Consider the following 12,444-nt stretch of genomic DNA (forward strand, 5'->3'; position numbering starts at 1 on the left):
TGGTGATGATGATAACTGTGGTGTTGGTAGTGATGGTGATGATAACTGTGGTGTTGGTAGTGATGGTGATGATGATAACTGTGGTGTTGGTAGTGATGGTGATGATGATAACTGTGGTGTTGGTAGTGATGGTGATGATGATAACTGTGGTGTTGGTAGTGATGGTGATGATAACTGTGGTGTTGGTAGTGATGGTGATGATAACTGTGGTGTTGGTAGTGATGGTGATGATGATAACTGTGGTGTTGGTAGTGATGGTGATGATGATAACTGTGGTGTTGGTAGTGACGGTGATGATGATAACTGTGGTGTTGGTAGTGATGGTGATGATGATAACTGTGGTGTTGGTAGTGATGGTGGTGATGATAACTGTGGTGTTGGTAGTGATGGTGATGATAACTGTGGTGTTGGTAGTGATGGTGGTGATGATAACTGTGGTGTTGGTAGTGATGGTGATGATGATAACTGTGGTGTTGGTAGTGATGGTGATGATGATAACTGTGGTGTTGGTAGTGATGGTGATGATGATAACTGTGGTGTTGGTAGTGATGGTGATGATAACTGTGGTGTTGGTAGTGATGGTGATGATGATAACTGTGGTGTTGGTAGTGATGGTGATGATGATAACCGTGGTGTTGGTAGTGATGGTGATGATAACTGTGGTGTTGGTAGTGATGGTGATGATGATAACTGTGGTGTTGGTAGTGATGGTAATGATGATAACTGTGGTGTTGGTAGTGATGGTGATGATGATAACTGTGGTGTTGGTAGTGATGGTGATGATGATAACTGTGGTGTTGGTAGTGATGGTGGTGATGATAACTGTGGTGTTGGTAGTGATGCTAATGATGATAACTGCGGTGTTGGTAGTGATGGTGATGATGATAACTGTGGTGTTGGTAGTGATGGTGATGATAACTGTGGTGTTGGTAGTGATGGTGATGATAACTGTGGTGTTGGTAGTGATGGTGATGATGATAACTGTGGTGTTGGTAGTGACGGTGGTGATGATAACTGTGGTGTTGGTAGTGACGGTGATGATGATAACTGTGGTGTTGGTAGTGATGGTGATGATAACTGTGGTGTTGGTAGTGATGGTGATGATGATAACTGTGGTGTTGGTAGTGATGGTGATGATGATAACTGTGGTGTTGGTAGTGATGGTGATGATAACTGTGGTGTTGGTAGTGATGGTGGTGATGATAACTGTGGTGTTGGTAGTGATGGTGGTGATGATAACTGTGGTGTTGGTAGTGATGGTGGTGATGATAACTGTGGTGTTGGTAGTGATGGTGATGATAACTGTGGTGTTGGTAGTGATGGTGGTGATGATAACTGTGGTGTTGGTAGTGATGGTGATGATGATAACTGTGGTGTTGGTAGTGATGGTGATGATGATAACTGTGGTGTTGGTAGTGATGGTGATGATGATAACCGTGGTGTTGGTAGTGATGGTGATGATAACTGTGGTGTTGGTAGTGATGGTGGTGATGATAACTGTGGTGTTGGTAGTGATGGTGATGATGATAACTGTGGTGTTGGTAGTGATGGTGATGATGATAACTGTGGTGTTGGTAGTGATGGTGATGATGATAACCGTGGTGTTGGTAGTGATGGTAATGATGATAACTGTGGTGTTGGTAGTGATGGTGATGATAACTGTGGTGTTGGTAGTGATGGTGATGATGATAACTGTGGTGTTGGTAGTGATGGTGATGATGATAACTGTGGTGTTGGTAGTGATGGTGATGATGATAACTGTGGTGTTGGTAGTGATGGTGATGATAACTGTGGTGTTGGTAGTGATGGTAATGATGATAACTGCGGTGTTGGTAGTGATGGTGATGATAACTGTGGTGTTGGTAGTGATGGTGATGATGATAACTGTGGTGTTGGTAGTGATGGTGATGATGATAACTGTGGTGTTGGTAGTGATGGTGATGATGATAACTGTGGTGTTGGTAGTGATGATAATGATGGTAGATGATTGTGATGTGGTGATGAAGGCGATGTAGAGTTGATGGTGCTGGGGTTAATTAAGATGATGAAGCAGGTGCTGGTTATGATGTTGGTGATGTTCCTGAAGATGATGGTGTTTGTAAGTATAACACTCTTGCTATTTAGAGATAATGATGGTTATGGGTTAGGTTCATGATCCTAGTGAAGATGATGATGATGATGATGATGATGATGGACTCTTACCGAGCAGTGTCATGATGCAGGCCAGGATGGCTGTGAGTGCTCCGGTGCTGAGTCCGGCTGTCAGGAGGAAAGCCTCGGTGCCACAGGCCTGCGGAGCTCCATCAGAGTCACACTCACACACCCGGATGGACAGAGTGTTAGTGCTGCTGAGAGACGGACTCCCGCTGTCCACTATCAGCACAGGCAGACGGTACAGCGGCTGCTCTCGCCTGTGAAATCCTCCGCGCTTAGTCAGGATGGATGCTGTGTTATCTGTGAGACAGGAGATGAAAAGATAAGATGTGAAAGAGAAAGAGATTGTTGGTGAAAGGAAATGAGGTGAGAAAAGAAACTAGACAGATCAGAGATACTACTGTCAAGGTTATTACAAATATTTCTTTTTATAATATTAATATTTATAATCCATATTTATCTGGAAACACTATATGTCTTAATGAAATATTATTACAATATCCAATTTTAGCTGTTAGGGAAAAATTCTCATAATAAATGGACATCTGTCTGAATATCTTCTTAAACATTTTCATTTGGTAACACTTTACTGAAGGGCAGTGTCCATAACACTACACAATGCCTACATAAGCCATCTGTGAAGACTGATGTACATTTTATTCTTTTATATATTTACTCATGGGCAGTGTGCATAAGGCTACATAATGGCTACATAAGCCAATAATGACATAAAATGCTTAAACATTCATAACACTTCAAGATGCCCACATAAGCCATCTATGACAACTGATATAAACCTAGTTCTAAAAAAACAGCGGGACCACTTAAGTAAGTACAGTGTTTATAAGGCAACATGGCCACTGCTATATAAGCCTTTTATGACAACTAACATAAAGATACTTCAATAATCATAACTAACAAAACAGCAGTAATACTTATGAGAAATGTTCATAAGGCTATGTGAGAACTGACATAAGCCTACTTAAATATTCATAGCACTGACTGACACCTGCTACATATGCACTTCCTGACAACTGACAAACCTACCTAAACATTCATTACACTACATGATCCCTGCATAAGCCATCTATGACATCTGACATAAAACTATTTCTAAAAATATCAGTAGCACGTTACTTATCGGTAGTGTTCGTTAGGCTACACAATGTCTACATAAGCCATCTATGACAACTGATATAAGACTTCATAACCCTACATAAGCTGTCTATGACAACTGGTTTAAATCTATTTCTAAAAAAAATAGTGGTAACACTTTACTTAAGGGCAGTGTTCATAAGTCTACATCACTGAAAATATCCTACTTAAACATTCATGACACTACATGAGTATACACTACATGTGTATAAGTTCTCTATGACAACTGGTATAAACTTATTTGTAAAAATAGTGGTAATCTTTAATTTATGGGCAGTGCTTATAAGGCTACATTACATGACACATACTACATAAGTGCTTAATGACAACCTACTTAAACATTTATAAAATGTCAATGATCTGACATAAGGTTGTATTATGGCACTTTCTGAAATGTTATAACCACTGTCTTTGTAAGTGAGTGTATAACCTGTAGGTCAGAATAGAAATTTATAACATAACTGATGATGTGACATTGCCACGTAAAGTTCAGCCGTATATAAATGTTCATGTAGGCTTATGACAGTTGTCATGAAGGGCTTATGTGCAGTAGATGTCACGTAGCACTGCTCCAATTTTTACAGAATATGTTTTTTCAAATAGTTTTGATGCTGTTTTTTTTTTAAAAAATGTAACACGTGCATCTTAATATGACAAAATTGTACTATTTTTATTCAAACGAATAAAATAAGAGCAGTTCTTGTTATCATGCTCGGTGTTTTGGACTCGACTGCAGGAAAGCGCTTTATACATCAATGTAATGCTGCTCTGAGTACAACATATTGTAATACGTCTTCCAGGTGTGTTTAAGCAGATAAGGCATTAAACAGTGCTGTGTAAGCTACCTTTGTTGTCCCGCAGGGTGAAGTTGTGGTTCCCAGCAGCCTCTGCAGTCAGGGAGAAGAAGAAGCGATGGCCGCTGGGAGGCTCGTCTTTATCCACCGCGCTCACTGTCTCGATCACCTGCGGAGAGCACAACTCTTAATCCACTTCCACCTTCATTTATTCTGGAAGATGCTGAAACTCTGGTTCATGCTTTCATAACCTCATGCTCAGATGGATGTTTTTATATTTCCTAATTTTATGCCATATTGTTAACTCGTTCCAGTGGTGCACAATATCTTGTACAATTCTAAAACATTATCTTTTAAATTATATTCTATTCTTCTTTTTTTTTTATCATTTTCTACAGCAATTCACTCTTTCGCTCTTCCAGGAAGCTTGTGCACATGAAAAAATTCAGCTGCTGGAGTCCCTACACAAGCGCTTCATGACACCTGACATCAGCTTAAACATTCATAACACTACATGATGCCTACATAAACCATCTATGGCAACTGATATATACCTATTATCACTATTTTTTAATTGCTGTAACACATTACTTAATGATAGTGTTCACAAGGCGACATGACAGTGAATACACAAGTGTTTCAAGACAACTGACATAAACATACTTAAACATTCGTAACACTACATAGAGCCTAAATAACCATTACTTAACAACTGACATCAACCTACTTACACATTTATGACACTGTATAAGCTATCTGTGGGAACTAATGTACATATTTTTTAATGTTAATATTTTTTTTTTTAAATTGCTGTAACACATTAATTAAGCATAGTGATCATAAGGCTTCATGAGACCTCTTCAATAAGGGCTTTATGACAGCTGACAAAAACCTACCTAAACCATAATAACATGACATAATGCTTACATAAGCCATTTATGACAAACTATTTTTGAAATAAATAGCAGTATCACTTCACTTAGGGATGACGCGTCCTAAATAAGTGCGTCATGACACCTAACATAAACCTACTTATACATTCATAACACTACCAACACATTTCCCTTTCTTTATTGTACTAGTCTTTTTTTTTAACTAGTCTTTTTCTGTACATTTTACTTAAGAGCAGTGTTCATAAGGCTGTATTACACCTCCTACATACAGTAAGTGCTTCATGACACCTGACATAAACCTACTTAAACCTCCGTAACATTACAGGATGCCGACATTAAGCGGTCTATGGCAACCTATTTCTAAAAAAAATAAATAAATAAATCGCAGTAACTTATATAAGTACATTAGGACGCCTCCTACGTATGCACTTTATGACAACTGATATTAGCCTTCTTAATCATTCATACACTATCAACATTTTTCCTACTATTTTGTTTGCACAGTTTTAGAAATGTGCTGTATAAACGAAACACTTCATCATCATCATCATCATCATTATTATTCACCTCAAGCACTACCGACTAGCAAAGAAAAAGAAAAAAATGCACTCTGGGGTTAAATGATCATGTTGTCATTATATTGAGCATGCATGCCTGAATTGCATTTTGAAGTGCGCGTCAAGTAATAGCGTACAAATCCAATTTCGAGTGGCCATATCAATATGGCTGTCTGGCTGTCTGAAATGAAGTTCAAGTTCTAATCAAAACAATCATGGCACTAGGGGCGTGAGTCAATACGCTATCAGTGATTAGCGATGCTTAGTCAGTGCGCTGGGGGATTTGGAGAAAAGTGCTGTGTTTTAGAGATGATTATCAGACCTGTCTGTCAGGTGGAGCATTAAGGAAATTCCCTTGATACGCTGTTGGGGCTTAAATCTGTGGGCTGGGGCTGAGGTTAATACCGAGCACCCACGTGTCAAGCTGCGGTCAGCACAAAGTCAATCTGCTCGAAAATCTTCTAAACTCCAAGCCACGGTCCAACTGAGAATAACTGCGTCCCAGACTTCTTCATATTGTCGAAAAAAGATGTTATGTACAGTAATTAATAAGAAAGTGTGTATGTAAACGTAACTAAAACAGATTAGTCGCAGCTTTTTCCCCCCCAAGAGCCTGCTAGTTACCGTAAAACCTTGTATACAGTACACACTCCACTTTCTACCACAATGGAACGCAAAGTTTAAGATTTGACATATTTGTTGAATTTTATTTAGTTTTTTTTTTCTTTTTTGACCATTTTTGGTAGAACATTTCAGCGCCATCCCAAATCCCTAATAAATACATCTAACTGATGTTAAATATACAGTATACACGCCTAATGTTAGCTAAATCAAACATACACTGACAGATTTTATTTCACTTTAGGGAGCTCAAAACATTCTCCATTTACCGTGACGGAAAGTGCAGTGAAGCCACATCAGTGTTTTCATCTTTCAAGCAGGAAAATCAAATCGAGTCAAGGCGAGAGCAAAAGACTGCTAATGTGAGACGGCAGAAGGGACAATTGGAGGTTAGAAAAAAAAGGACTATTGGTGGTCAGATTAATACTACAATGAAACTGACTATTCTACGAATCGTTACGTTTTGACTAAAACGCTTTTATGTACTGCATAATTCAGAGAAAGAAAAATCCCAAAGAACCATTTCTAAATCCATGAAGAAGAAAGTGCAGTGATCTGGGACGTTCATTAAGCTGAACTCACTTACCAAGCCTCCTGAAAACATTCCCATCATCGACTATCATAAATCGATTACGCCACGCTGCTTAAAAAGGTCACAGCATGCATGTGAGAAAGTATGGATGATTTGGTTTCTTCCACCCTGCAGGTCGCGTAGGGACGTCCACGGCACCGGTGAGCGATCGCGTCACAGAGGAACCGAGAGCGACTGCGGCGCTCAGGCATCCTTAAGTAGATAACATTAAAAACCTCCGTGCTCATTACTGATCATTTCAGCTGCAAAATTACCTGGAACCCTCATAATCCTCCAACAAATCATTCACAGATCATCACCCCCATTCATACCAAGCCTCTATTAAATGTTAAAAAAGGGATATTGGGAACAACAAAGGACAGTTCAAGGAGACTGGGCAAAGTGCCGTGAGCTGGAAGGAGAAGGAGGCGCGGAAAAGCACCTGGAGTGACCCCATTAGAAGAACTTGTAGGATGGCATCAGGGGACTTTTTTTACGCTAGGCCATCTGTTTTAGACCGTAATGATTGGGGGGTATCTGCGTCTCACAGATTCCACCAGTGTTCAGCGAAGCGGAAAAATTGTTCCAGTTTTAGAAGTGGTAGAGAGCAGGTAGAGCTCGCAACAAAACAGCACACCTCAATTTCACTTCCCATTTAATCGATTTGTACAAAATCCTCTGGAGTTGCTGGCTGCCTTCTCAAAATGGCTGGTGTTGAGTTCAGAATATACCATACTACATCACGGCTGAATTCTCAATTCTGATCAGTCAAAAGGTTGATTCGTTTCCTATAACAGAAGCTCTGACAGGATTTCCGTCTGTGATTCAAGGCAACGATTTATAGCAATGCACCAATTCTAATACGATGCCGTTTCTATAGTAACCACTCACTCACAGAGATGTGTATAGCAGACACTCGACATAATCTACCACTAATAATAAACGGATTAAAAACATTATTTTACAAAAAAAAAAAATCACTGATATTAAGTTTTCTGTAAGGAGATGTTTGTTTAACACTGATGGAAGGAGTCTCCAGTGTCAGCACTTTGTAACAGAGGTAAAGCTACAACTTTAAGTTTTCCACCATGGAATTTTTTTTTTGTTTTGTCTTATTAACCTCAAGGGAGAGAAATAAAGAAAGGGTGGTCAAGGAATGACTATTTCTAGCTGCTATTACTTCAGTGAATAAATGTAACTGTAAACAGCTAAAAATTACAACGTGCCGTTCTGCTGTGGTAAAAACAGGAAGAAAACTCTTCAGGATGTGCTGCTATTGGAAACATCAGGGTGGGAAGAGAGGCTAGTGAGCGAAACAGGAAGCCGCTTCCAGACTTCTCTACGGCATTAAATGTAACTACAAATGGATAAAAAGTACAAAATGTTCAATAAAGAAACACAATGGATAATTTGCAAATTGCTGTGGTATAAAAGGAAAAATAACATCAACTGGGAAACACAGGGGAAAATAATCAACTTTGGGCTTGTAACTATATCTCCGCTTCATGTCACGCTGCATCACACCATCCTGACGTTGATTATTTTCCTCTAACAGCATGCCTCCAAGTGTTTTCTTCCTTACTTAATGCACGGTCAATATAGCGCATAAGTGCATAGGATTGTTACTACTTCTGTCTTGACTTCCTGTAATAGGATAGCACAACTGCAGGATAATTCTTCACCAGTTTTTGTAATTTAATGTAAATAAGAATAAAAAAACACCAGGAAATTTGAGGTAGAATAGAACTTGGTTACGTTTTTACCTTTAGACTCCACAACAGCACTACTGGAGCTCTGCCCACAAAAGCAAGCCGCTGAGTCACTGAGCAGACGTGAAGGTGTGGATGTCAATCTCACGGCCATATAGAACCATCGGACCATTTAATAGTCCAGCAGTGGAGGCTTTTTAGGGCTGTGTTAAGGACACAGCCACTGGGCCGAAACTCTAACGAGACCTGAGATATCGATACTGCGAGCTCCTGTCATGGCCGCACCCCGTCAAGCTCTGGCGCATCGTGAATGACCCCGGAACGAGCGCGAACCATGAGGGAAGTGAAGCGCTTATGAACAGTGCAGCATTTGATGGGAAATATAACCGAGGGTTTCGCCGGGGTCCCAGAAATACGGCGCAGTCATTTGGCTTGTAATATCTGGGAAAGTTAAAAGAGATGGGGAGTCTGAGAATGACCGAAAGACACAGACAGGGATCTGGAGGGGATTCTATTTTTTTTCCCGACAGAAATTTTTCATCAGCATTTGCCGAGATGAGCGCTACCTCCGGTGGCAAACATGATTTCCCATGACACTGAGAGTTAGCCATAATTGCTCGGCTGCCAACAATGATCTTTCCAACAGGGAATTTCTGAAAGTCGTCTCATGGACCCTAGCGAGGCTTGTTTTTATGATTTAAAAGCTCTAATGGGAATGATGAGAATTCTTGTAAACCATCTTTGAAGATATTCTACTCTTTTCATCACATGCTTCCATTTGATTCCAGATTTTTTTCTCTTAAGAATTCACATTACATTGGTTTTTAAAGCTCCTGTAAATATCTTCACATGTGAATTATTCCAGCTGTGAAAAAGCCCTAGAGCATTACAGGAATGAAAATGTCACCTGATCGAAAGTTACGGCGCCTCTGAAGCAACACCAGTGTTGCTCACATTATGGACGAGCCTTATGTTTATTATGTCCTTTTCGAATCTTTTATAGAGGACATTTTATTATCAGAACATTCACATTTCTAGTGATAACGACACGACCCAGCCTGAATCCGATCACGGCCATGAACTCATACAAATGCAGGCTCAGTGTGGAAGAATAACCGAGGCAGGGTTTGTGGTCTGTCATTCACTTCAGCCCTCTTTTTGACCACAGTCCCTCAACAAACTAATTTCAGACCACTGTTCCCTCTGGGTGTATGTGCATAGCTGTAAAGCTCCTTCCCCACCGATGTGCAGTGATCTGATCTGCTGATTAGAGTTACACGCTGCACAAGAAGCCTTTTTTTCCAGCTTTTTTTCCCAACATTTCGCTCAGATTTGTTCCCTACGCTCTCGGCTGGCGGCGGATCTAGATATTAAAATCACAGGCTGTGTGTGTTTGCCTCTGTTTTAGTATCTGAAATTAAAAAAGTCTGCTCTCAGACAAGATCCAGGATCCACTATGGAAACATACAGTCTAAGAGAACCACTATTTATTACTATTTACTATAGCAACAATTACTTTTAAATAAATGTTGATTATGACTGCTAATGTAGATTTTGTTTTATATAATCATTTACATGAAGTCATATTTAAGTTATTTGATTTTTTTAATTAAAAAGAATTATAGCAATTTTAGTCATTATTTCAATTTATTCCACAATAGCTTCTGCTCCTTCTCTTTTTATCCATTATTACACCTGCACTTTTATGTGCATTGGCTAGGTAAGGAATAAAACAGTCCATGTTGTGCTGTTATAGAAAAATAATCACTGTCCAGGTGTGATGGCGTGATGAAGCGGCGTTATTGTTTCCACCCTGCAGGGTTTCATTCCTACTGCAATGACTACAAATATTCTATACAATGACTACATTTATTAAAGCATGCAATGTGATCATTTTTATACTTAATGTTGTGTAACGTCCAAGAAACATGTTAGCAGCACCAGACCAGGTTTGTATGACGGACCCTCCACATAAACAGATTTAAAGAAGTGTATAATTGTTGATACGGTGACTTTCCTGCATTTCTTTAACATTGATGGAAGGAGTCTCCAGTGTCAGTGCTTTGTAGCAGTCAGAGGTAAAGCTGTAACTTTAAGTTCAACCTTACACTTCGCAGTTTCTCTGTAACAATAAACGGATAAAAAGAATGATGTGTCCAAAGAATGACGTGTCCTTCTGATGTGTCCAAATAATACATTTTCAGCAAAAGAAATCGCTGTGGTGTAAGATGACTAAAACACTTAAGGTTGTGCTGTTACACAAAAATAATTGCCTTCAGGGTAGTAAGAGTAGGGCCGCTTTGCATCGGACCGCATCACACCACAACGCCGCTGATTGTTTTCCTATAACCGCACATCCCCATGTGTTTCATTCCTTACTTGTAAGCCAGAGTAAGTATCATTTCGTTCCTCTGTACACACTGTGCCAAATAGGTAAGCTTTTTTTTTTCATGGTCTGTTATGTATGTATGTATGTATGTATGTATGTGAAATGGTGTAGCAGTAAAATTACTGTGTTCTAATTATAGTAAATGAAATAAAAACAGAATGTGCTTGTTCTGCGTCAGTGAATTGGTTTACTCCTTCTCATAGCTGTTCTGTATTTATAATAATAATCTGTAATAATACAAGACCACTTTAATGTTTAGGGAAATGGCATGGCTGTAATGCGGCTTCATTAAAAATGTATTGGATTATGTTAGTGTGTGAATATTACAATATATTTGGTAACAGCACTCGCCATTTTGGATTTAATACAGGGTGTGGGAGGGGCGGCTCTTTAGCCGTATGGTTCGAGCTCATTTTCCAGCTATTTCTGGGCAGATATTGGGCTGGTTAATCACACAGACGATAGACGGTGAGCTAGTTTTCGTTAAACAATGTCGAACCTGAGGAAAAATAAAATATCCCTCTGGTTTCTTTACTCTCCCAAACTCCCTCAAGGCCTCAAACTGTCAATCAGACAAAAACGCTAATTACATTCTGAGCGTCGGCTTCGCTCTCTGTGCATCCGCTTCCCCTCTTATCAAACTAATTTGTTTAATTCATCAACCGTGAACTTTTCAAAGCAGAGTCTCTGGTGTTCTTGGTTCCTTTAGGTCAGCGCAGACATACGCAGACGAAAAGGGAAGTAGCGGCTGCGACTGAAAATGTCACCGTTATATGAGAGATTCTGTCAGAACCCGGAGGGACACGCTAATCATATGAGTAGCTATTTTCCTTTCTGTGGCTCAAGTTGATATAGAAAAAAAAGCCCAGCATGATAAAAGCAGGTCATTGTAGTACCTGGCCTGGTCCAGCGGTCTCGCACAGGAACGTCTCGTACTCTATGGCGAAGACAGGAGCGTTATCATTGACGTCCATCACCGTGATGAGCGTGATTCCTTTCCCCACCTGCGATGGGTCCACTGGAACACACAGACATGTTTTACAACGTGATGTTCTCTCTGAACGTTCTCTTTTTTTGAGATTTTGACACAAATGTTCTTCTACAATCTTGCGAACTTCTTGTAACTTGTATAAAATGTTTGAAAATTAATACACTCTTTTATTGATTTGTTGATATTGTTCCTCAAATGTTCTTTGAATAGTTCATGGGTCTATTAGGAAGTTCAATTAGGAACCTTTTAGCATCTTTAGGTAGTGAAGAACCCCTTTATTATCCAAAGAACCCTTGAGGAACCCTTTTTAATAAGAGTTTCTTGAGAGGGGTAAATGCTAACCTCTTTATGAAACAAACAACCCCCTTACTATCCAACATTTCCTTGAGGAAACCCTTTTATTAGAGTTTCTCAGAGATAGTAATCCATTGAGGACCTGAAGAACCCCCTCACTATCCAAAGAACCTTTGGAAAACTGCTATTTAAATCTCTCTAAGAGAGGAACCCCTTTAGGAAGTGAAGAACCCCATCACTATCAACAGAACCATTTAAAGAACAAGTTTATTAGAGATGGTTCTAAGTAGAACTTTTTTGGGAGTCAGGAACTCTT

General features: G+C 39.6%; 1 protein-coding gene across 1 annotated transcript in view; it reads right to left on the reverse strand.

Moving 5' to 3' along the window:
- The window catches only part of cdh7a (cadherin 7a), an 88,003-nt gene that overhangs the window by 15,094 nt on the left and 60,465 nt on the right, over positions 1 to 12,444 (reverse strand). Inside the window, 3 exon segments of the mRNA XM_026941430.3 lie at positions 2,203 to 2,454; positions 4,155 to 4,272; positions 11,740 to 11,861. Coding sequence (XP_026797231.2) covers positions 2,203 to 2,454; positions 4,155 to 4,272; positions 11,740 to 11,861 — 492 coding nt within the window.

The sequence above is a fragment of the Pangasianodon hypophthalmus genome, chromosome 21 (assembly GCF_027358585.1).
Source record: "Pangasianodon hypophthalmus isolate fPanHyp1 chromosome 21, fPanHyp1.pri, whole genome shotgun sequence".
In the NCBI taxonomy this organism is placed as follows: Eukaryota; Metazoa; Chordata; class Actinopteri; order Siluriformes; family Pangasiidae; genus Pangasianodon; species Pangasianodon hypophthalmus.